The 22140-nt window shown below is 41.9% G+C and overlaps 1 protein-coding gene across 1 annotated transcript in view; it reads left to right on the top strand.

The window, feature by feature from the left end:
• The first annotated feature begins 1702 nt into the window (after positions 1-1702).
• Positions 1703-22140, top strand: part of LOC138371400 (uncharacterized) — a 199620-nt gene continuing 179182 nt past the window's right edge. The window contains exon 1 of the mRNA XM_069336184.1: positions 1703-1792. Coding sequence (XP_069192285.1) covers positions 1787-1792 — 6 coding nt within the window. The 5' untranslated portion in view covers positions 1703-1786. The remainder of the gene's footprint in view (positions 1793-22140) is intronic.

Below are 22140 nucleotides of genomic sequence, written 5' to 3'. Positions count from 1 at the left end.
CGTCTGTATATAGTGTAATAACACCACAAATGGTATTGTTGGGGGAGAGAGTTTAGTGCGTGGACCTTGAATGAGTGAGGGAGCCTCCAGCTGTGTGTGTATAGCGACGACTCTAGTGCCTGAGCTAACTATATCAGCTTAGCTGTACAGTTGTGGTGAACAAAATATATACATACTTATATAAAACGTCTGTATATAGTGTAATAACACCACAAATGGTATTGTTGGGGGAGAGAGTTTAGTGCGTGGAACTTGAATGAGTGAGGGAGCCGCCAGCTGACTGTGTGTATAGCGACAACTTGTAGTGCCTGAACTAACTATATCAGCTTAGCTGTACAGTTGTGGTGAACAAAATATATACATACTTATATATAAAACGTCTGTATATAGTGTAATAACACCACAAATGGTATTGTTGGGGGAGAGAGTTTAGTGCGTGTGAACTTGAATGAGTGAGGGAGCCGCCAGCTGACTGTGTGTATAGCGACAACTTGTAGTGCCTGAACTAACTATATCAGCTTATCTGTACAGTTGTGGTGAACAAAACATGTTGATTCTTATATATAATGTCTCTATATTTTGAATAAAACATAAAACAGGATGGTGGGAGGAAAAAGTGGGCGAGTGAGGCGCTGTTGAGGGAGTGGCAGCGAGTGGCTGGCTGGTGTGTGGCGGTCACTCCTTGTTGCTTTTCGACTCTCAATACCAACTTAGTGGTTCGTTATGGTGCACAAAACATGCAGATACTTATATATAACCTGTGTATAGAGTGTAATAGCAGTGAAACTATTTGTTTATTGTTTTATGAACATAATTGAATCACTAATATGCACATCATACTTTTGAGTATAGCGATTATTCATTACTTTTATTATATAAATATATTACAATACACACTATTGAATAATATTACGGCAAAAAACTAAGAAAAAATCATTCAGAGACATAGAAATAATTAAGTGATAATATCTTTGCGGCAACTCCCACCTGTCAGCGCGGGTGACGCTGACTGGCTCTGACGACCGCTCTGTCAACGCCCACTTTTTGCCAAACTTCCTCGTTCAATTGTGGCCAAAATGTCACCTACTATTTTTTTTTTCCCGTGCTCAGGGAACACATACTAGTACAGTATTAACATTTTAAGAAGACGAAATAATTTGTTAGAATTTTTTTTCTTGCACACATGCGTGTAAATGTCCTCAGGACCCCTGAGCAGTGGAAGGGTTAAGGGTTAATGCACATGGTTTGCATTATGTAGGCTATTAGAGAGGGTAGGGGAGGCAGTCGAGAACCCGCCCATAACCCCCCTTCCCCATTCCTGCCCACCCTCCTTACTCCTGCCCATCTTCCTTACTCCTGCCCAATCTTCCTTACTCCTGCCCAATCTTCCTTACTCCTGCCCACCCTCCTTATTCCTGTCCATCCTCCTTATTCCTGCCCACCCTCCTTACTCCTGCCCATCGTCCTTATTCCTGACTACCCTCTTTACTCCTGGCCACCCTCCTTATTCCTGCCCATCCTCCTTATTCCTGCCCACCCTCCTTACTCCTGCTCACCCTCCTTATTCCTGCCCACCCTCCTTACTCCTGCTCACCCTCCTTACTTTTGCTCAAAGCACAATACCTAAACAAAATTATTTAATTTTTCTAAACATTTACTATGTTTTGGTGGGAAAATTTTTGTCATAGAAACCTTAAATTTGTTTTATTTTGCCCTAATAGGTAATACTGCTTCCAGTCTCTGCTCGGCTACCCAGGACGATAGCAAACACAACTTCTGCCCATTAATGATGGTAAGGACAATTTTATTCTTACTGTATTACCAGTGTGTGTGTTTATCATGTTGATGTCAATAACCAGTGATTGTGAGTGTATTAATCAAAATATTTTCATTAACTAGTATATTAATGTTGGTGTTGTCTTTTATCACTGGGATAAGCGAGTTTAGTGAGCATCAGTCCGGTGCTATGGTGATTGTTTTTATCTTTTCTGATAGACTTAATAGTATCATTAACGTTTATCTCTGATATGGTACCTGGAGTACCTGGAGAGAGTTTTGGGAGTTCTTTTACTCCCCGAGCCCGACCTGGGGTCTGGCTTGACTTGTGATAACTTGGTCCAACAGGCTGTTGCTTGAAGCAGCCTGCAGGCCCACATATCCACTATAGCCTGGTTGGTCCGGCACTACTTGCAAGAACCTGTCCATGTGCCTCTTGAATACATCCACCTTCGTTCTGGCAATATTTCTAATTCGGTGTTGAACAGCTGTGGACCCCTAATGTTTAGACAGTGCAATCTGATTGTGTCTAGAGCACCTCTACTCTTCACTGGTTCTATTCTGCATTTCCTTCCATACCTTTCGCTCCAGTATGTTGTTATTCTACTGTGCAAATTTGGGATCTGGCCTTCAAGTATCTTCCATGTATTTGATACCTTTCTCTTCTCCTTTCCAAAGAGTGCATTTTAAAAGCTTTGAGACGGTCCCAGTAATTTATTTAGATGTTTTATCATTTCTATGTATGCCGTATTTATTCTGTGTATTTCCTCTAATTCAGAGATCTCTCCTGGTCTGTAAGGGGAAGTGAGTACCAAGAAATACTTAAGATGGGACAGCATTAGTGATTTAAATAGTATTAGCATTGCTGGTCCCTGGAACGTTCTCATAAACCATCCTACCATTTTCCTGGCTGCCACTATATTTGCTCAGTTATGTTCACTAAATGTCAGGTTGTCAGACATCATAATTCCCAGGTCTTTTACCTGTCGCTTTCCTTCAACGAGTAGGTCTGTTTGCATCCTGTACCCTGTTTTGTTTAAGCTCCTCGTTTCCACCATACCAAAATACTGTAGAAACCCACTAATCCGGAATCCGCCAATCCAGAAAAACGCCCTCATTTGGCAAAAATCGTGGCCGGATAAAGATATCTCCCTCTCCGGCCAAAATGTCCATGGAAGCCGAACTAGCGGATATTTGGCTGGATCAGCGGCCTAACACTCGTTGTACACCACCACCAGGAAGGGAGGGAATCATGAAGGGAGGGAGTCACTCTCACTGCTGCTCACTTTCTCTGTCCTGCCCACATTCACTGCCTCCCTCCCTCCCTAAGAGATTCTTCTGTAGGTGGCAGTAGATTGCCAGCCAGAGATAGCCTGGAGAATTTCCATCTAATACAATAAAGGAGTCATGAAACAAGTATTTTTATTACTTTTTATTATCCTAATAATATTACTAAACAAAATCTGTAACCAAAAATATATACATGATGATGTACAGTGTGTTTTCACTTGAAAGAACTATATGAGGTGAGGCTGGTTATTTCACCGCGGAATTCGTTCTACCTGTCGGCCCCAGGCTGTCCCTCCCCTTAATGTGAAAATAACAGAGGTCCTACATCCACTATCAACTAAACAATATTCACAGAAAATCTATTTATTATGTATTTATTATTTTGAACATGGCACATGATAGAACAGTCATTGGTAAACAATTCCATATCAAAATCATAACTATGTGATGGTTATTGGTGGCTGCAAATATGATGTATTGGCCAGGATTTCCATAAGCCAAATGTATCAGTCTATATAAATATTCATAAACAATTCATTTACAGTATTATGAATTAATTTTCACTTTGGCATTTGATAGAACAATCATTTACAAACAATTTGGAATAAAAATGCTACGAATTTGAGCATTAATGAATCCAGTCAAGCAAAATCACATAATTTTCTCAACAAACTGACAAGAGGAGGGGCCGTTGTCGGGCCGCTGGTGGTAGGGGGAGGGAGGGAGGGGCCGGTCACTGGTAGTCCGGTGTGGGAGGGGGGGGTGGTTGTAGAATGTTAGCGGTAGAGGAGTTGGGGTGGGGAGTGGTGGCCAGACTGGCAGGCCTTGGGCCAGACCAGGCTTAGGGCCAGACCGGGCCTCAGGCCTGGCCCAGGCCTTTTCAGGATTGCGCAGCAGAAAATAACATGATGTTTAACAGTGATAAATTCCAGGTACTCTGGTACGGCAAAAATGAGGATCTGAAACATAATACAGGGTACAAAACATAATTGAATCTGCCCATAGTAGGAAAACAGCATGTCAAGGATTTGGGAATAATGATGTCCGACGACCTAACGTTTAGGGAGCATAACCAAGCAAATATTGCGGCAGCCAGAAAAATGATACGATGGATATCGTGAACTTTCAAATCCAGGGATCCCATCACGATGGTTGTACTCATCAAGTCACTTGTGTTGTCCCGTCTTGAGTATTGCTCAGTACTCGCTTCCCCCCTTCAGAGCAGGGGAGATTGCTGAAATAGAGGGAATACAGAGAACATATATGGCACGCATAGACGCAATAAAGCACCTAAATTATTGGGATCGTCTCAAAGCTCTCCAAATGTACTCGCTAGAAACGAGACGAGAGAGATACCAATGATATACACATGGAAAATACTGGAGTGCCAGGTCCCAAATCTACACAGTAAAATAAGAACATACTGAGTGAACGATATGGAAGAAAATGCAGAATAGAACCAGTGAAGAGCAGAGGTGCCATAGGCACAATCAGAGAACACTGTATAAACATCAGAGGTCTGCGATTGTCCAACGTCCTCCCAGCGGGCATAAGAAATATTGCCGGAACAACCGTGGACATCTTCAAGAGGAAACTAGATTGCTTCCTCCAAGGAGTGCTGGACCAACTGGGCTGTGGTGGGTATGTGAGCCTGCAGGCCGCTCCAAGCAACAGCCTAGTGGACCAAACTCTCAAAAGTCAAGCCTGGCCTCGGGCCGTGCTTGAGGAGTAGAAGAACTCCCAGAACCCCATCAAGCAGGCCAGACCTCAGGCCAAACTTCAGACCAGGCCTGAGGCCAGACCTCAGGCCAGGCCTCGGCCAGACCATTCCAGGCCTCGGGTCAGACCAGCCCAGACCTCAGGCCAGACCTCAGGCCAGGCCTCAGACAAGGCCTCAGACAAGGCCTCAGAGCAGGCCACAGAGCTGGCCTCAGGCCAGACCTCAGCCCAGACCTCAAGCCAGACCTAGAGCCAGACCTCAGACCAGGTCTCAGATTAGGCTTCAGCTCAGGTTCCACCTTAGACAAGGCCTCAGGATAGACCTCAGACCCAGACCTTGACCCGTCTCAGATAATGTTGACTGCGTAGAGGCTAGCTGCTTTTTTACCCCCCCCCCCCAATGCATCACCCTCACCACTAACATCACCATTTATTATGAATTCTTCATTTTGACTATGGAATATGATAGAGCTGTGTGTTACAAACAACTGAAATGGTAACATTTACTCAGCTAATTTGATGAAAAGCAGACAGTGAGTGAACTATCTAGGTGGAGCACGGAGGCGCCAGTCACTTGTTGCCATTTAGATGATAACTCTGGCCAGAGCTCTCCACTGACACAACCTGCCTCCCCTGACACCACTATTACTCCATCTTCCCTGACAACTTCCACCACTGACACAACCTGCCTCCCCTGACACCACTATTACTCCAGCTTCCCTGACAACTTCCCCACTGACACAACCAGCCTCCCCTAACACCACTATTACTCCATCTCTCCCTGACAACTTCCACCACTGACACAACCTGCCTCCCCTGACACCACTATTACTCCAGCTTCCCTGACAACTTCCACCACTGACACAACCAGCCTCCCCTAACACCACTATTACTCTGTCTTCCCTGACAACTTCCACCACTGACACAACCTGCCTCCCCTGACACCACTATTACTCCATCTTCCCTGACAACTTCCACCACTGACACCACTATTACTCCATCTTCCCTGACAACTTCCCCCACTGACACAACCTGCCTCCCCTGACACCACTATTACTCCATCTTCCCTGACAACTTCCCCCACTGACACAACCTGCCTCCCCTGACACCACTATTACTCCATCTTCCCTGACAACTTCCCCACTGACACAACCTGCCTCCCCTGACACCACTATTACTCCATCTTCCCTGACAACTTACACCACTGACACAACCTGCCTCCCCTGACACCACTATTACTCCATCTTCCCTGACAACTTCCACCACTGACACAACCTGCCTCCCCTGACACCACTATTACTCTGTCTTCCCTGACAACTTCCCCCACTGACAACCTCCCTTCCATGAGAATAACTTACACCACCTGCCCCCTAACAATAAACCCTAACTATTCATACCACTTGCCCCCTGACAACAACTCTCACCAATGACTCCTGACACAATTTTATCATCCTTCAACCATTTCTCCCTGGAAACAATTGGTAAGCATAATAAAACACTGTATAACTGTTTACACTTTGAATCATAATTGATGAAGACCTCCTCTGACGCTCGGTCTCGGTGACAACTTGGACTAATATTCCTCGCTTAACCCTCAAACCGCGCATATCATATATAAATGATATCAGTGACAAAACCGAAACCGCTCACATCATTTATATATGATTTCGTGTCTAGCGCTATAATTTAAACGCCCCGCCTGGGATAGGGGCAGCTATAGTACAGCCACGACCGATAGTTGCCAGATGCCACCTAGAAAAAAAATCCAGGCCAACATTCTTGGGTGTTACAGCGTCAGTATTGAGCAAGCCACCAAGGCTGGCGCACGCAGCACGAGCTCACAGAACCGCTGTTCAGCTTGTGACCACAGCATCGCCTACAAATACCATAATATAAATGATACTGCTATTATTTAGCAGTGATAGTATTACTGAAGCCCCCTGACTGTGAAAAAATTGACCAGGATTCTGATAATAGTAGGATTGTGGTGATATTTAGCGCTGTGCTCCATGGAGGGAGGAGTAATGCTGTGGGAGGGAGGGTTGTGGCGTCGTTTTCTGACTGTGTGTGGTCACCATTTATTGACTGCACTCACCATACCAGCTTAGTGGTTCGCCATGGTGAACACAAATGTAGATACTTATATATAACGTGTGTATAGTGTGAGATAACAGCGAGAGGTGTAGGTTGGGAGCCGACATTTTGGTGAGGGAGGAGCGTCGTCTGCACGACTTATCATGTTGTTTACTGATGACCACGATGGTCTTTGGGCACCATACCAGCTTATTTGTTCAGGTATGGTGAATAAAACAGGTAGATACTTATATATATAATGTGTGTATATAGCGTAATAACACCACAAACAATATTGTTGTTGGAGAAATATTAGTGCGTCTGGCCTTGAGGACGGCCGCCGATCAGCTGACTGTGTGAGTAGCTACGTCTTATGGCCTTTACTCACCATACAAGCTTAGATGTACAGTTATGGTGAACAAAACATGTAAATACGTATATATAACGTCTGTGTATAGTGAATAAATACAGAAAGAGTATTGTGGGAGGTAAAATGAGGGTGAGTGAGGTGGTGTTGAAGGAGGGAGTGGCAGTGAGTGGCTCGCTGGTGTTTGGCGGTCACTCCTCGTTGCTTTTTGACTCACAAGACCAACTTAGTAGTTCGTTATGGTGTACAAAACATGCAGATACTTATATATAACCTGTGTATATAGTGTAACAACAGCAAAACTATTTGTTTATTGTTTTATGAACATAATAATTGAATCACTAATACGCATACCATAATTTGAGTACAGCGATGGTTCACACATTTTATAATATAAATATACCACAATTCACTGTATGGAATAATATTACTGCAAAAAAACTAAGAAAAAATCAATCAAGAGACATTGAAATAATTAGGTAATAATATATTTGTGGCAACTGCAGTCTGACAGCTCGGGCGGAGTAGACCTCGTCTGGCGAAGGCTCTGCCAACGCCCCTTTTTTGCCACACTTCCCTACCCTATTGCGGCAAAAATATGCCACCCTACAATTTTTTGTTATTTTTTCCGTGATCAGGGAACAAAAATGGACACTTCTATAAGAAGAAAGAATTTTTTGGATTTTTTTTTTTTTTTTGTTGAGCCTGTGGGTGTGAATTCCATTTGGGCCCCTAGCGGTTTGAGGGTTAATTGAACATTTTATATGTTCTACTGAACATTTAGTAACGAATTCAATTTGTTTGGATCTTCCGGGAATTCGCTAGAGCGGGGTTTTTTAGAGTGAGGATGCACTGTATGTCACCTACGATTTTATTATTATTTTTGCAGTGATCAGGGAACATAAATGAACACCTTTATAAAACGAAAACAATTTGGATTTTTTTTGTGGTGCCTGGTGGTGTTGCAGGGCAATAGCCCTTAGCGGTTTAAGGGTTAATGAAACGTGGTTGAAAGAGGATACAACAAACTCTTTAACATAACAAACTACTTGGCAATTCATAACTGTTGGCCAATCCAAAGAGGTGGTAATACAGTACTACCACCAAAATCTGACTTCCTTAAAAGTAATTCAAACTAGAGACACCTGTGGCGAGTATATATTTGCCTGTTTCAGAGTCAAGGGTACCGAGGCTGACTTGACTATGGGAGCAGTTACAGAATGCCTAACACTGAGGTTGCTGAATTCAACTTTAATCTTAGAAATGTAATACTAGCCAACAAACTTAAAGGGGCCCGGTGACGGTGGAGATTTCTCCATATATGAAATACAAGTATAGTGAACACAGTCTTACCTGGGACGCGGTCGGGTCAAGATACCTGCTCCGCACCTTATCCCCCCCCTCCCCCCATGCTGGGTACTGAGATGGAGACTCAGTCACCAGAAGACATGGCTACTTCTCACGGCGTTATTAACATGGACCCTGAAAGCAGCCAGTCAGACGAGGAGGGCGAGTATCTAGAAGTTCTGACAAGGAATAAGAAGAAACGAAGAAAACAGGAGGCAAGGCGTAGTGTGGACAGTAATACACTTAACGGAAACGATAAAAGAATGAAGAACGACGCCGAGACTGATGCAGACAAACGGACGGAACGATGTCAGGAAGGTGAGGATCAGCGGAGATGGAGGCTTCTCTTCCCTGCCTCATGCACGCTGGCCTATCATCAGAAGCTGCTGTGGACCGTCAAACTCGGAAGAGAACACCGCAAGTTCGAGCCCCTGCTGAAGGAAGGTGTAAACAGACCTTACTTAACGGTAGGTTCTATGGAGGCAGTGGAGTATCTTACCCAGCAAGGATACGATGGAATTCTTATGGAAATACCGGAGGGGAACGAGAAGCTGACGAAGGTAATTATCTATAAATACCCTCAGATTCTGGACCCCGAGTTTATACTCGACGACCAACGATTTGTGTGGGCCAAGCGTCACCTTATTAAAGGTGAAGCTAGGAGTCAGGTGGTGGCTCTAGTGAGAGGTGACGTACCCGAAAAAGTGTTCATCACCGGGGCTGGCTACAGGCATGTAGCAAAGTATGTGGAAGAGCCCATAATATGCCTGAAATGCTGCAGATGGGGGCATAAATCCTGGAGATGTCAAAATGATCCACGATGTCGTTTCTGCGGAAAGTCTCACCTCTCTACTGTGTGTAGAAACAGACTGAATCTGGGTGAGAAAATAGTTCCCAGATGCTGCAACTGTGGAGGTGTTCACAATGCGAGCTCGGCTGTGTGTAGCAAGAGGCCGAGTATGGCTGTTCTCCGGCCGGTGAATGTTACAGAGCAAGCAAGAGCTCTTACCCAGACACCGGGAGCACAGCAAAACAGTCTGCCCCAAACAGTGCCAGTGAACCGGACGAATGCGTGGGTAAAGGAGTCACCTTTACTTAGGCAGGCTCCAGCAACAAGCAGCCACGCCACCACTCAGGACTCCGGCAGTGACAGTGTAACGGTGAGTGAAGTAGCTACTGTGGCTCAGAGAGAGGGTCATAATAATATGGTCAAGGAAGTGTGGGCTGAACTTAAAAAAGTTGGTGAGTTCCTCCAAAATCTGGGGCAGAGAATCGAGTCCATCGAGGCTAAACTAAACGTTCAGGAGGTCAAGGAAAATCACAAAACGGTGAAGGATAGTCAGGATATAGTGGTTGAGGACAAAAATGAAATATTGAGTGATGAAATGAAGGAAAGTGAAGTGTGTGTGAATGATGGTAGTCGTAGTGAAAGGAAGAGCCCTATAATTACACATAAAATGAAGGAAACATTTGGGCCAATAATGGACATCTCAGGGCTGAAAAAATCTCTTGAGAATCGCAATGTCGCTTTTACTGGTGAACTTGGGAGGAGGTGGGAGATGTTATACAAGGTATTGCTATCATTTAGTGAACTTATTGGGGATGACTTAGGCAATGAATTGATTAATAATGGATCACCCTAGACTGAAAGTGTTGTCATGGAATGTTAATGGTTTGAGAAACAGGGTTACAGATGTTCATTGTTATGTGATGGGAAATGATATTGATGTTGTAGCTCTCCAGGAGACAGGAGATAGGAAGGAAGGATTATTGAAATTAAATGGCTATAAAGGGTTTCACCTCTTCGCTGCAAATAACATCAGAGGCACGTCGATTTATGTTAAGAACTCCATACCAGCAGAGTTAGTAGAACCGCCATCAAAAACGCAAGGTATAGAGAGTGTTTGTGTTAAATTATCATTAAGGGAAGGGGAATTTATTGTAGTTAATTTGTATGTATCCAGGAACTGCTTCGACGCTAACTATTTACCTGACTGCATTTATACTAATCCTTCACTGGTCATTGGGGACCTTAATGCTCGGCACACAAGCCTTGGGACAGTGGGTAGTATTAATACTAATGGGGTCAAGTGGTTACAGTTTCTACAAGATCATCCAGATACCTGTCTATTGGGAAACAATGAACCAACTCACATCAGGGGAGGACGGCTTGACTATGCCTGCGTTTTAAACTCTCAGGGGATTATGGGGGAGGCTCGGGTTGTTCGGGAACTACTTAGTGACCACTTTGCCTTGAACGTTGAATTACCACTGGGGAAAAAACAAGTCCACTTTCAAAGGAAAAGGCTAAATATTAAGAAAGATATGAAAAATTATTTTATTCAAAATATGGGAGATTGGTATCAACATTACACGCCGCTCTGCGTTGATAGTTTTTACGAGGACATGGTCGAGAACATAGAGAAATTAGTACAGAGGGAAAATAACGGGGGCAGGGGAAGCAAGACGCACGGACCTAAGAAATTTAAATATTCCAATGATCAGCAAGTCAAGGGATGGGAGAGAATGCTACGGGGTGCGCATAAAGCATGGTTAAAAAATGGAATGAGGGATGAAGAGAAAAATACAATGTTGGAAGTGGCTAGGGAATGCAGTCAGGTGAGGAAGGAGGCGCGGGACAGATACTGGCAAGACTTTGCTCAGGCCATTGGTAATACTAAGAACCTTAAAGACATATGGAGAGCAGTAAATAAAGTCAGGGGTTGTAAGACTAAATTCATTGCTCACTCAGATCCAGGGAAAGTTGCTAATGAGTTAGTAGATAAATGGGCAAGTGCTGCTGGTATGGAGTCCTTACCTGCAGACACGAGAGTCACCATTGAGTCATGGGAAAATATTAGAAATGGAGTAACTTTATGTGCCTTAAATACAAGATCTATAGCATGCACTGAGATAACCCACGATGAGCTACTGGATGCTATAAAAAGTGGCAGCTCCACTGCTCCGGGAAAAGATGGAGTAACGTATGACATACTTAATTATTTAGCCGGTATGAAACCTAATCCCTTACTTGATTTGTTTAATATGAGTTATAGAGAGGGAAAGTTACCAAGAAAATGGAAAGAGGCTGTCATCATTCCTATCCCTAAGTCAAACGGAGGCTACAGACCTGTCTCCTTAATATCCTGCTTTTGTAAAATGATGGAAAGGATTTTGTTAAATAGGCTACTCTACCTTGTAGGTGATAACATGTCCAATAATCTCTTTGGTTTTATCAAAGGCAAAAGTACTGCGGATTGTCTCTTAAAGTGTTTGTCTAATGTGGATGACAATTGTAGAGTTTTTGTTGATCTACAAGGAGCGTTTGATAAAGCCAATGGGGAAGTAATCTTATACGAATTAGCCAATCTGGGAATAACAGGGAGATTGCTACACTGGATAAGGGATTACCTGCAAGGCAGAAAAGGTCAGGTGTATTACCAGGGATACATGTCTGAGGAACGGAGGTTTCAGTTAGGTACCCCACAAGGGGGAGTATTAAGTCCCACCTTATTCAATGTATTAATGAACAGATTAGCATCAGAGATGTATCCCCCAGGGGTCACGACGATCATATATGCTGATGACATTCTTATACAAGGCACTTCTGGGAACAAAATTCAAGATGCTCTTAACATACTTGGTACAACCTGTCACAAGTTAGGCTTAGTTATAAATGCAGATAAAACCAAATACGAGTATAGGAAACGAAGAAATATAACACTTACTCTAAATGGTGTGGAACTGAGCCGTGTACAGAAGTACAAGTATCTGGGCATGTATGTTGGATACACATGTGAGAGTAAAAATGCTGAAATAAATCATATCAGCACCTTATGTAAAGCCCGTCTGCATCCTCTAAAAGCACTGGCTTTTTCTGGTAAAGGTGTTGGGGTACCTATCTTGCGGATGTTATACATAAGCACTGTTCGATCCCTGATAGACTACGCAGCACCCGTATTGTCTTACACAGGCCAAGGCAGAATTCAAAAAATAGAGCTGATACAGAACGAGGCTATGAGGATTATTCTTGGATGTCAAAGAAATGCAATGATTGAAATAATGAGAATGGAATTAAATTTACAGAGTGTGTGTGATAGAGTCCGTGACATTAACACTAGAGTATCTATTCGTTTCATGCGGAGAAAAGGAGGGGATAAGCTGTTTGAGAGCGTTCAGACCTGCTTGAGTGACGTACACACTTCCAGGAAACTGAGGGAGACTCGCTATACGAGAGGATTAGCTCATGACCTCAGGGAATACGACGTACTTGACTGCTGTAAACCCTCTCGAAAGTGTAATATGTCTGCTCCCTGGAAAGTACAGAAAATAGACGTCGAAATTGTACCCCTCAAGGTGAAAAAGATTCATCATGAACCGGGACAATTACGGTGTTTGTATGGAAGCATGATATCTCGGTTACCAAAAGGCAACAGTTTACATGTATATTGCGACGGGTCGGTGGCGGAGGATGGCAGGGCAGGGTGTGGTGTCCTAATAAGGGATTATACGGAGTTTGGGACTGTGGACAGGATAATTGAACTCCGGCTTAGTAATTATATATCATCCACACAAGCTGAACTGCAGGCCATTCTGGCGTGTTTGGAGGAAGTACGTCATGACGACAAAAATGTTTTTGTATTTGTCGATAGCCGAGGAGCACTGGAGTCCTTAAACAGTAGAAACCCAGTCTTCATGTCTATAGTGGAGGACTGTAAGAGAAGAATAACTGAGATACAGCTGAAAGGTTATAGTGTGAAATTCATGTGGATTCCATCTCATGTTGGAATAGTGCTCAACGAGGTGGCGGATGACTTGGCCAAACGTGCCACATCAAAACCACAAGTTGACATTGAATGTGAATTCACAATGAGACAAATAAGAAGCAAAATCAGAAATATTCAGGCACAGGCGGGAGTGGAGAGGAGAGAGATAATGTATGAGAGTAGTCAAACCATGCAACACTACATGTATGTGAGTCAAAACACCCATTTCACTTATGGTAAAAGGAGAAATGCTTGGAGTGACTCTGTGTACATGCGGCTCAGGCTTGGGTACAAATATTACTGGGAATATGGGATAGATGTTCATGGTAAGGACACGAAGTGTAAACTATGTGGTATGTTAAGGTCTCACACCCTTGCCCATTATATTCTTGATTGTCCGTTGATTAGTGTATATAGAAACACTGAGATAAGGACTGTTCCTGAACAAATAGCCTGGATGTGTCACAACGGAAAGGTTGATGATATTCTTGAGAGATATAAGAATTTTGCACCAAGATTGTAATATTTTGTTGAATTATCTGCATGTGTCTTGCAAATTGTCTATACAGTATACCTAGGTCATAAAAGTATTTGTGTGTACGTCTGATACCATACTCCTTGTGAGGGAGGAAATGTATATTTTTACCTCTCAGAATGTTTGGTAATATGTTTATTTGTGATGTGTGTATATGTATATATTAACACGTTGTACTGAACGGGGTGAGAATAGCTTGAGCTACCTCATCCCTTTGTGTGTATTTTACCTCAATAAACTTATTTCAATTTCAATTTCAATTTCAATTCAGTATAGTGAAAATTTTTAAACAAATCTCCCATTATTTGGCATCAGCGTCGTGAAAATTTCATCCGAATATGTCAAGAAATAGGTTTTTGACGAATTTTCTAAAAGTAAATGCGTTCTTGATGGGCGGCAACTGATACTGATAATAATGATAACACCTCCTATTTACTGGTACTCAGGAATAAAGATGCAAACAACTGTCCGATGCACAAAGAAGACAAGTACAGTACAACCTCAATTCAATGTACCTGAATTTGCCGTATCTCTGGCTAAGTCGCACACTTCACAGGCTGGATTTATTCACCCGGTTTGGTTTACTCTGGTTCGCTGAAGCGGCGGGATGTGCGGATTTGCTTAAGATGTTGGGTCAGAGTTCACTGATTGGTGGAAAACTTTTCTATTCTATCTCAGATAACAATTAATAATTCCTTCTTATGACAAGTTGATCACACACGTGGACAAGTGGTCCACAAGCTTACGATGTTGGGATAGTTTACAGACTGGTGTAAAACTTTCCCATTCTATCACAGGTTATAATTAATAATTCCTTCATATTACAAGTTGGATCACACAAGTGGACCACACAACAAGGGAACCATATGAACCAAACACCAGCCAGAATGGTCCACACAACAAGTGAAGCATATTAACCAAACACCAGCCAGAATGGTCCACACAACAAGTGAAGCATATTAACCAAACACCAGCCAGAGTGGTCCACACAAGTGAACGTCTGTGTTTCCATGATTTTCATTCACTGATTTGTGGCGCACGTATCTTTGTAGATTACAGTACTTACTTTAAAGGCTGAAGCGTGAATAGCTAGCTAATATGTTGAAATCTTCATATATACATTTTCTGTGATGAAACAATATGAGTGAGGGTGGACAGATAAGGGAATACTGTACTGTAAACCTCACTTTACAGTGAAGTTTCACTCGCTTTCATCTGTGTCGTCATAGTTCAGTGCCCCATGACTTTGAAAGTTTCAGATTAATAAATCATTTCTAAAACTGGTGCTCTAATAGCTCTTTATTATCCTAATTAAACTAAACTAAATAAAACAAAAAAATGTACTGTATCTGATATCTGCTATTACAGTGATATCTGTGCTGTAATAGATATCTGCTATTTGAGAAATTATTCATGTTATTGGCATAACAACTCTAGCGCGAGTGGACGGGTCTAATCCGTGTGCACACCACCATGCGTATTTTGTTCGATTTCGTCGCCACATTTCAGTGACTCATGGCTTCGAAATAATAAAATTAAAAAATCAGTTCTGAAATAAGTATTTTTTTTAGCGCTTATTATTGTAATAATCACTAAACTAAATATGTAACCCAAAAGCATATAATTTGATGTAAATACAATATTTGAGAGAAATTTATGTTACTGGATCTGGCTTGAACACCAGCCTACTGTAGGGTGTATAGACCTAGTCTGCGTTCATTCAGTAGGCACCCAGTGCCATTAGCTTGGTCTGCGAGGGATGTGTTTGTCCCCCGGTGGAAGAATAATTGTGGAATTTACCATTTTTGTACTACAGCTGTATTGTTATACAACAAGATGTCTCAGTGGCTTGCTAATAGTGCCTTATTAGTGCTGAAAATGAATCAATATTTTGCAAGAACTAGAGGCAGAAAATCAACCAGCACAGCCATACCCAGCATGAGCACAGCCATACCTATTACGAGCACAGCTGTACCCCTGTACTCAGCACGAGCATAGCTGTACCCAGCACCAGCACAGCCGTACCCAGCACCAGCACAGCCGTACCCAGCACCAGCACAGCTGTACCTAGCACCAGCACAGCTGTACCCATCACGAGCATAGCTGTACCCAGCACAAGCACAGCCATACCTAGTACAAGCACAGCTGTACCCATCACGAGCATAGCTGTACCCAGCTCGAGCATAGCTATACCCAGTACAAGCACAGCCGTACCCAACACAAGCACAGCCGTACCCAACACAAGCATAGCTGTACCCAGCACGAGCACAGCCGTACCCAGCACGAGCACAGCAGTACCCAGCACGAGCACAGCCGTACCCAGCACGAGCACAGCTGTATCCAGCACGAGCACAGCTGTACCCAGCACGAGCACAGCCGTACCCAGCACGAGCACAGCTGTATCCAGCACGAGCACAGCTGTACCCAGCACGAGCAAAGCTATACCCAGCACGATTACAACATTAGCTAGCACCTGTACAACAGCAGCCAGCACCAGCTCAGAAGCAGCTGAGGCAAACACAGCAGCAGCGAGCGCCAGCAAACCTGATGCAAACATCTAAGAACATCCTGTGTGGAGTGTACAGTTAGAACAATTGTTAAATTTAAGTACATAGTGTTAATGTGTTATGATTAAGGTTGCAGTAATTTTAGTGTACAAAAGTTTCATAACCTGTTTTATAGTACTCAACATACAGCACAGTATGTAAAAGTGACCATGTCTTTTTGGGAATAAAGTATGCAATGCGTTATAATCTGGAAGAAAATATGATGGTCAATGCAATTGAAAAACCTGACTTTAGGAGAGGACATTATGGCAACCTTAGAAAAAATTTAAGTGAGTATAATTGGACAGACTTGTTGCTAGGCAAGGAAGTGAATGAGATGTATGTCAAGTTTTGTGAAATACAGTGGTACCTCGAGTAACGAATTTAATCCGTTCCATGTTCGTCATGTGAAACGGACGTCATACAAAACGAGTGTCCCCCATGTAACCAGTGTGATGCACTGTGTTTATTGTGAAATTCCCCCAGTGTGCATGACATCAAATGTTCCTCAAAATATAATTTTTCTTTGTAAAATGATAAATTTCCTTCCCTGAACATGTCTATGTAAAAATAATTATCAAATTCCACTTTGGCTGTGAGGGCGTGGACAAGGTGCGCTGTGACGTCATCAGGGCCTGGTCGCCCGTGTGTGAAGCTCCCAGACACGGTCGCGCAGGCCATTCAAGCACCGCGTGTTGCCACAAATATATTTTCAAATATTTTTTCTATGTATTTCCAATGCGGTTTTATTTGCTTCTTTTAACGTATATGATGCATATTTGTGACCTTTACAATATGTATACAGTAGAATGTTCATAATTTTCCATGGAACTGTGATACATGTGTCAGTAAGGTGTCCACAATAAATGTTTATTGTCACAATATTGTGTGGTAAAAATTCACTAAAATTACAATATGTACAGTTTCACATACTATTTACACAGTAACACACTGTATTACACACTCAGTACTTTGGAGGTGCGTAATAGTCAACGAAGTAGTCCATGGTACACAGTGCGACTTTGCTCTCCTTGCACCAGCTACAGATACATTTTCGTTTCAGATTCAGATTCAGATTCAGATTCAGATGTTTATTCAGGTAAGGTATATACATACAAGTGATGTTACAGTAATGGATTGATATATAGATAGAGCTAGTACATACAATGCCTAAAGCCACTATTACGCAATGCGTTTCGGGCAAGAAAACATTAATATCTAGAACTTAATACTAATTGAGCATAAAGAATAAAAGATGTTGAGAACAAATACAAATAAAGATAAAAAAAAAGGGGGAAACATGACTGAAAAAGCAGCACAAATACAATAGGTTGACAAACAGTGTTGATTAAAAAAAAAAAAAAAAGAAAATAACAGACATGGGTTGACAATAGAGGAGTGAGGTAGATTACAGGGAATTTATTAGGTAGTGTTTAGTTTTTATCTTAAACTGGTTGAGAGAGGTACAGTCTTTAACATGGTTGGGAAGGTCATTCCACATTCTGGGCCCCTTGATTTGCAGAGCATTTCTAGTTTGATTAAGACGTACTCTAGGAATATCAAAACTGTATTTATTTCTGGTGTGGTGCTCATGGGTTCTGTTACAACCTACTATGAAGCTTTTAAGATCAGGATTGGCATTATAGTTTAGCGTTTTATATATGTATAATACACATGAGAGAATGTGCAGTGACTTAATATCTAACATATTAAGAGATTTGAGTAGGGGTACCGAGTGATGTCTGGGGCCAGAGTTGGATATTGTTCTAATAGCGGCTTTGTGTTGGGTAATTAGAGGACGTAAGTGATTTTGGGTAGTAGAACCCCAAGCACAAATACCATAGTTGAGATAAGGATAGATAAGGGAGTAATAGAGAGTCACCAGGGCAGGGCGTGGTACATAATATCTGATCTTAGAAAGAATGCCCACAGTTTTTGAAACTTTTTTAGATATATTTAGAATGTGTCCCTGGAAATTCAGCTTGTGGTCAATGAGAATGCCAAGGAATTTGCCATCTAATTTGTTACAAATTTGGGTATTGTTTATTTTGAGATTTATAAGACTAGAGGATTTATTGCCAAACAGAATATAGAAGGTTTTGTCAATGTTAAGGGTGAGTTTGTTGGCAGTTAGCCAAAGATGGACTTTATTTAGCTCAGTATTTACTGTGGCATTTAGAGCAAGAGGGTCAGGACTGGAGTAAATGAAGGTTGTGTCGTCAGCAAATAGAATTGGTTTGAGGTGTTGGGAGGCATTTGGAAGGTCATTAATGTAGATGAGAAAGAGGAGAGGGCCAAGTATGCTGCCCTGAGGAACACCAATGTTGATGGGTAGGGTGGGAGAAATTGTATTATTCACAGAAACATATTGGAGCCTGTCAGTAAGGTAGGACTCGAGGTATTGTAGGGAGTGTCCTCTGACTCCATAATGATGTAATTTAAGAAGAAGGTTATGGTGGTTGACAGTATCAAAAGCTTTACGCAGGTCCACAAATAACCCAACAGGGAACTCCTTTTTATCAAGAGCTGTATGAATCGAGTTAAGCATACTAATAAGTGCATCGTTAGTGCTTTTTTTGGGTCTGAAGCCATATTGGCAAGGGCTAAGTATATTGAGTTTGGCTAGATATGAGTAAAGCTGCTTGTATATAAGTTTTTCAAAAAATTTTGACAAGTTTGGCAGGATTGATATAGGTCTGTAGTTGTTAACATCTGTGGGGTCACCACATTTGTGGACAGGCGTTACTCTCGCTTTTTTTAGAATATCTGGAAAGGTTTGGAGTTCAAGTGACTTGTTGAAGAGCAAAGCAATAGCAGGGGCTAAAGATCTGGAGGCTTTTTTGTAAATTAAAGTTGGTATCTCCTCAAGGGCACCAGACTTGGTTTTAAGGGAAAGGATTATCTCATTGACGTCAGTGGAGTTAATAGGCTTTAGGTACAGAGACTGTGGATAGTTACCTGTAAGATAGTCCTTAATGTCAGTACTGGAAGATGGAATATCATTTGCAAGGGATAAACCAATGGAAGAGAAGAACCTATTAAACTCAATAGCAGAATCAGAGGCTGAAAGCTGACCATCGTTATTAGACAGGAGAGTCGGTTTGTTATTTAAAGATTTCTTTGATCCCAATATTTGTGAAATTGTGCTCCAAGTTTGTTTAATGTTGCTCTTTATTTGAGTAAATTTATCTTCGTAGTAATTAGTAATTAGTTTTCCTGTTTCATCGTTCTGTGTGCTTGCAAATAACGCACTCGCGTTCACCCTTGGCTTTAGTACTTGTAGGTGGTATGTAGCCAAGCTTGTAAAGCATAAGGTAGTATTGAAACGATTATAGGAAAAGCTCAATTTGTAAGGTAGTCTTGAAAAGATCGCTTTGTAAGGTCCCACACAGGAAGAGATTCAGCGAGCCTCAAAGAGTGTTCAGTCAGGAAGAGATTCAGGTATTCTTGAAAATATCTATGGACAATACCACCATGGAAGTCGCTAACACTGTTCATCTATGCTACTTGTATCAGATGCATCATCACTAAATGCAGAAAATGATTCATCTATATAAATTGGAGATGGCAAGGGTGGGGCTCAGAGCTACAACTGGATACGCTCGCTGTATCATCCTCATAGGTGCTGTATCACTGGCATCCGACTGTTGTGTTAAGCCCTTATTGCGCCTAGCTCCACCTATGTTATGACCTTTATGTTCTTCAAACAATAGGGTCTGAATTGCACCGACTGAGCGCAGTCTTTCAACACCGTGTCGGACAGGTGTTTGAGAGCCAGAGGCACGTGTGCCACAAATGGTTGCTCACGCAGTACTAACCCAGCCAGCAGCCCTTGTCTTTCATATTCGTTATAGCAAAAGGTTCGTTCAGTGTTTGTTGGGTAGGCTGCTCCATTATGACGATCTTTCTTTGTTTCAAATGTGTTCCATTTGTTTTGTATTTGTCACTTACGTCTCAATAATGGAGCAGCCTACCCGACAAACACTGAACGAACCTTTATGGCATTTGTCCATTTTTTCAAATTGTTTCAACAGTTCTTTTATTTTTTTTATTTAAGAGACATGGAGCAGCCGACCTGTAGACCACCGAGCGAACCTTTTTGACATTTGTACTGGTTTTCAAAATTCTTAATTTTTTTATTATTTACATTTTTTGTATGTAAGAAACATGGAGCAGCCTACCTGCCGACCACCGAACGAACCTTTTACTATAAGACAAATGAAAAATAAATATTGAACACATTTGAAGAAAGGAAAATTTCATAATGGTTTGTTGAGTGTATATGTAAGGTAGGCTTCTCCATTATTGAGACGTAAATGACAGATACAAAACAAATGGGACACATTTGAAACAAAGAAAGATTGTTATAATAGAGCAGCCTACCTGCCGAACACTGAACGAACCTTTTTGACATTTGTTGTATATCAGACATTTCATTTCTTTTTTCCTACAAAAACGTCAATGCTTTGCAACATCTCAGCAGTCACCCCTTTATATCCCAGCATCATTAGCATCTTTAAACAAGAACAACATAATTTATGTGCATCATCAGAGGCGTCTAAGAATGTGCAAGAAGCAGCGCGACCCCACTATGTGGTGCCGACGTTACTCAAACCAGCGTTCGTCATACGGGACGATTTGACGCCGATCGGTACCGTTCGTTACCCAAAATGTTCGTCTTTTGGGGCGATCGTTATGCGAGGTACCACTGTATATGATAAAGGCACAAAAAAATTTATACCAAAACAGAGAAGCAGAACTAGGAAACAGGATTGGTTCAACAGAAAGTGCGAGAGGGCCAGAGACCAAAAGACACAAAAATGGAATCAATACAGGAAGAGGCCAAACCCCCAAACATACCAGCGATACAAAGATGCGAGAAACAACTACACGGCAGTGAGGAGAGAGGCAGAAAGAAATTTTGAAAAAGAGATTGCAGACAAATGTAAAACAGAACCAGGTCTATTCTGTAAATTCATAAACAACAAATTGCAGGTAAAGGATAATATTCAGAGGTTGAAAATGGGAAATAGATTCACGGAAAATGAAAATGAAATGTGTGAAACATTAAACGAAAAGTTCCAAAGTGTGTTTGTACAAAATGAAATCTTCAGGGAACCAGATACAATAAGAATTCCAGAGAACAACATAGAGCACATAGAGGTGTCTAGAGACGAAGTGGAAAAAATGCTCAAGGAGCTGAATAAGAACAAAGCAGTTGGTCCAGATGCAGTTTTACCATGGGGTCCTGAGAGAATGTGCACCTGAGCTCAGCATTCCTCTTCAACTGATTTTTCAGGTAACCCTGTTTACAGGAGTTGTAGCTGATGTGTGGAAAAAGGCTAACATAGTTCCAATCTACAAAAGTAGAAGCAGGGAAGACCCCCTTAATTAAAGACCAGTATCATTGACAAGTGTAATAATCAAAATATTGAAAAACATAATTAAAACTAAATGGGTAGAACACCTGGAGAGAAATTATATAATATCAGACAGACAGTATGGTTTTCGATCTGGAAGATCCTGTGTATCGAATTTACTCAGTTTCTATGATCGAGCAACAGAGATATTACAGGAAAGAGATGGTTGGATTGACTGCATCTATCTGGACCTAAAAAAGGCTTTCGACAGAGTTCCACATAAGAGGTTGTTCTGGAAACTGGAAAATATTGGAGGAGTGACAGGTACGCTTTTAACATGGATGAAAAACTTTCTGACTGA

The sequence above is a fragment of the Procambarus clarkii genome, chromosome 35 (genome assembly GCF_040958095.1).
Source record: "Procambarus clarkii isolate CNS0578487 chromosome 35, FALCON_Pclarkii_2.0, whole genome shotgun sequence".
NCBI classification, from domain to species: Eukaryota; Metazoa; Arthropoda; class Malacostraca; order Decapoda; family Cambaridae; genus Procambarus; species Procambarus clarkii.
Note: the sequence above shows the minus strand (reverse complement) of the source record. Positions and strands in the feature narration are given on the sequence as shown.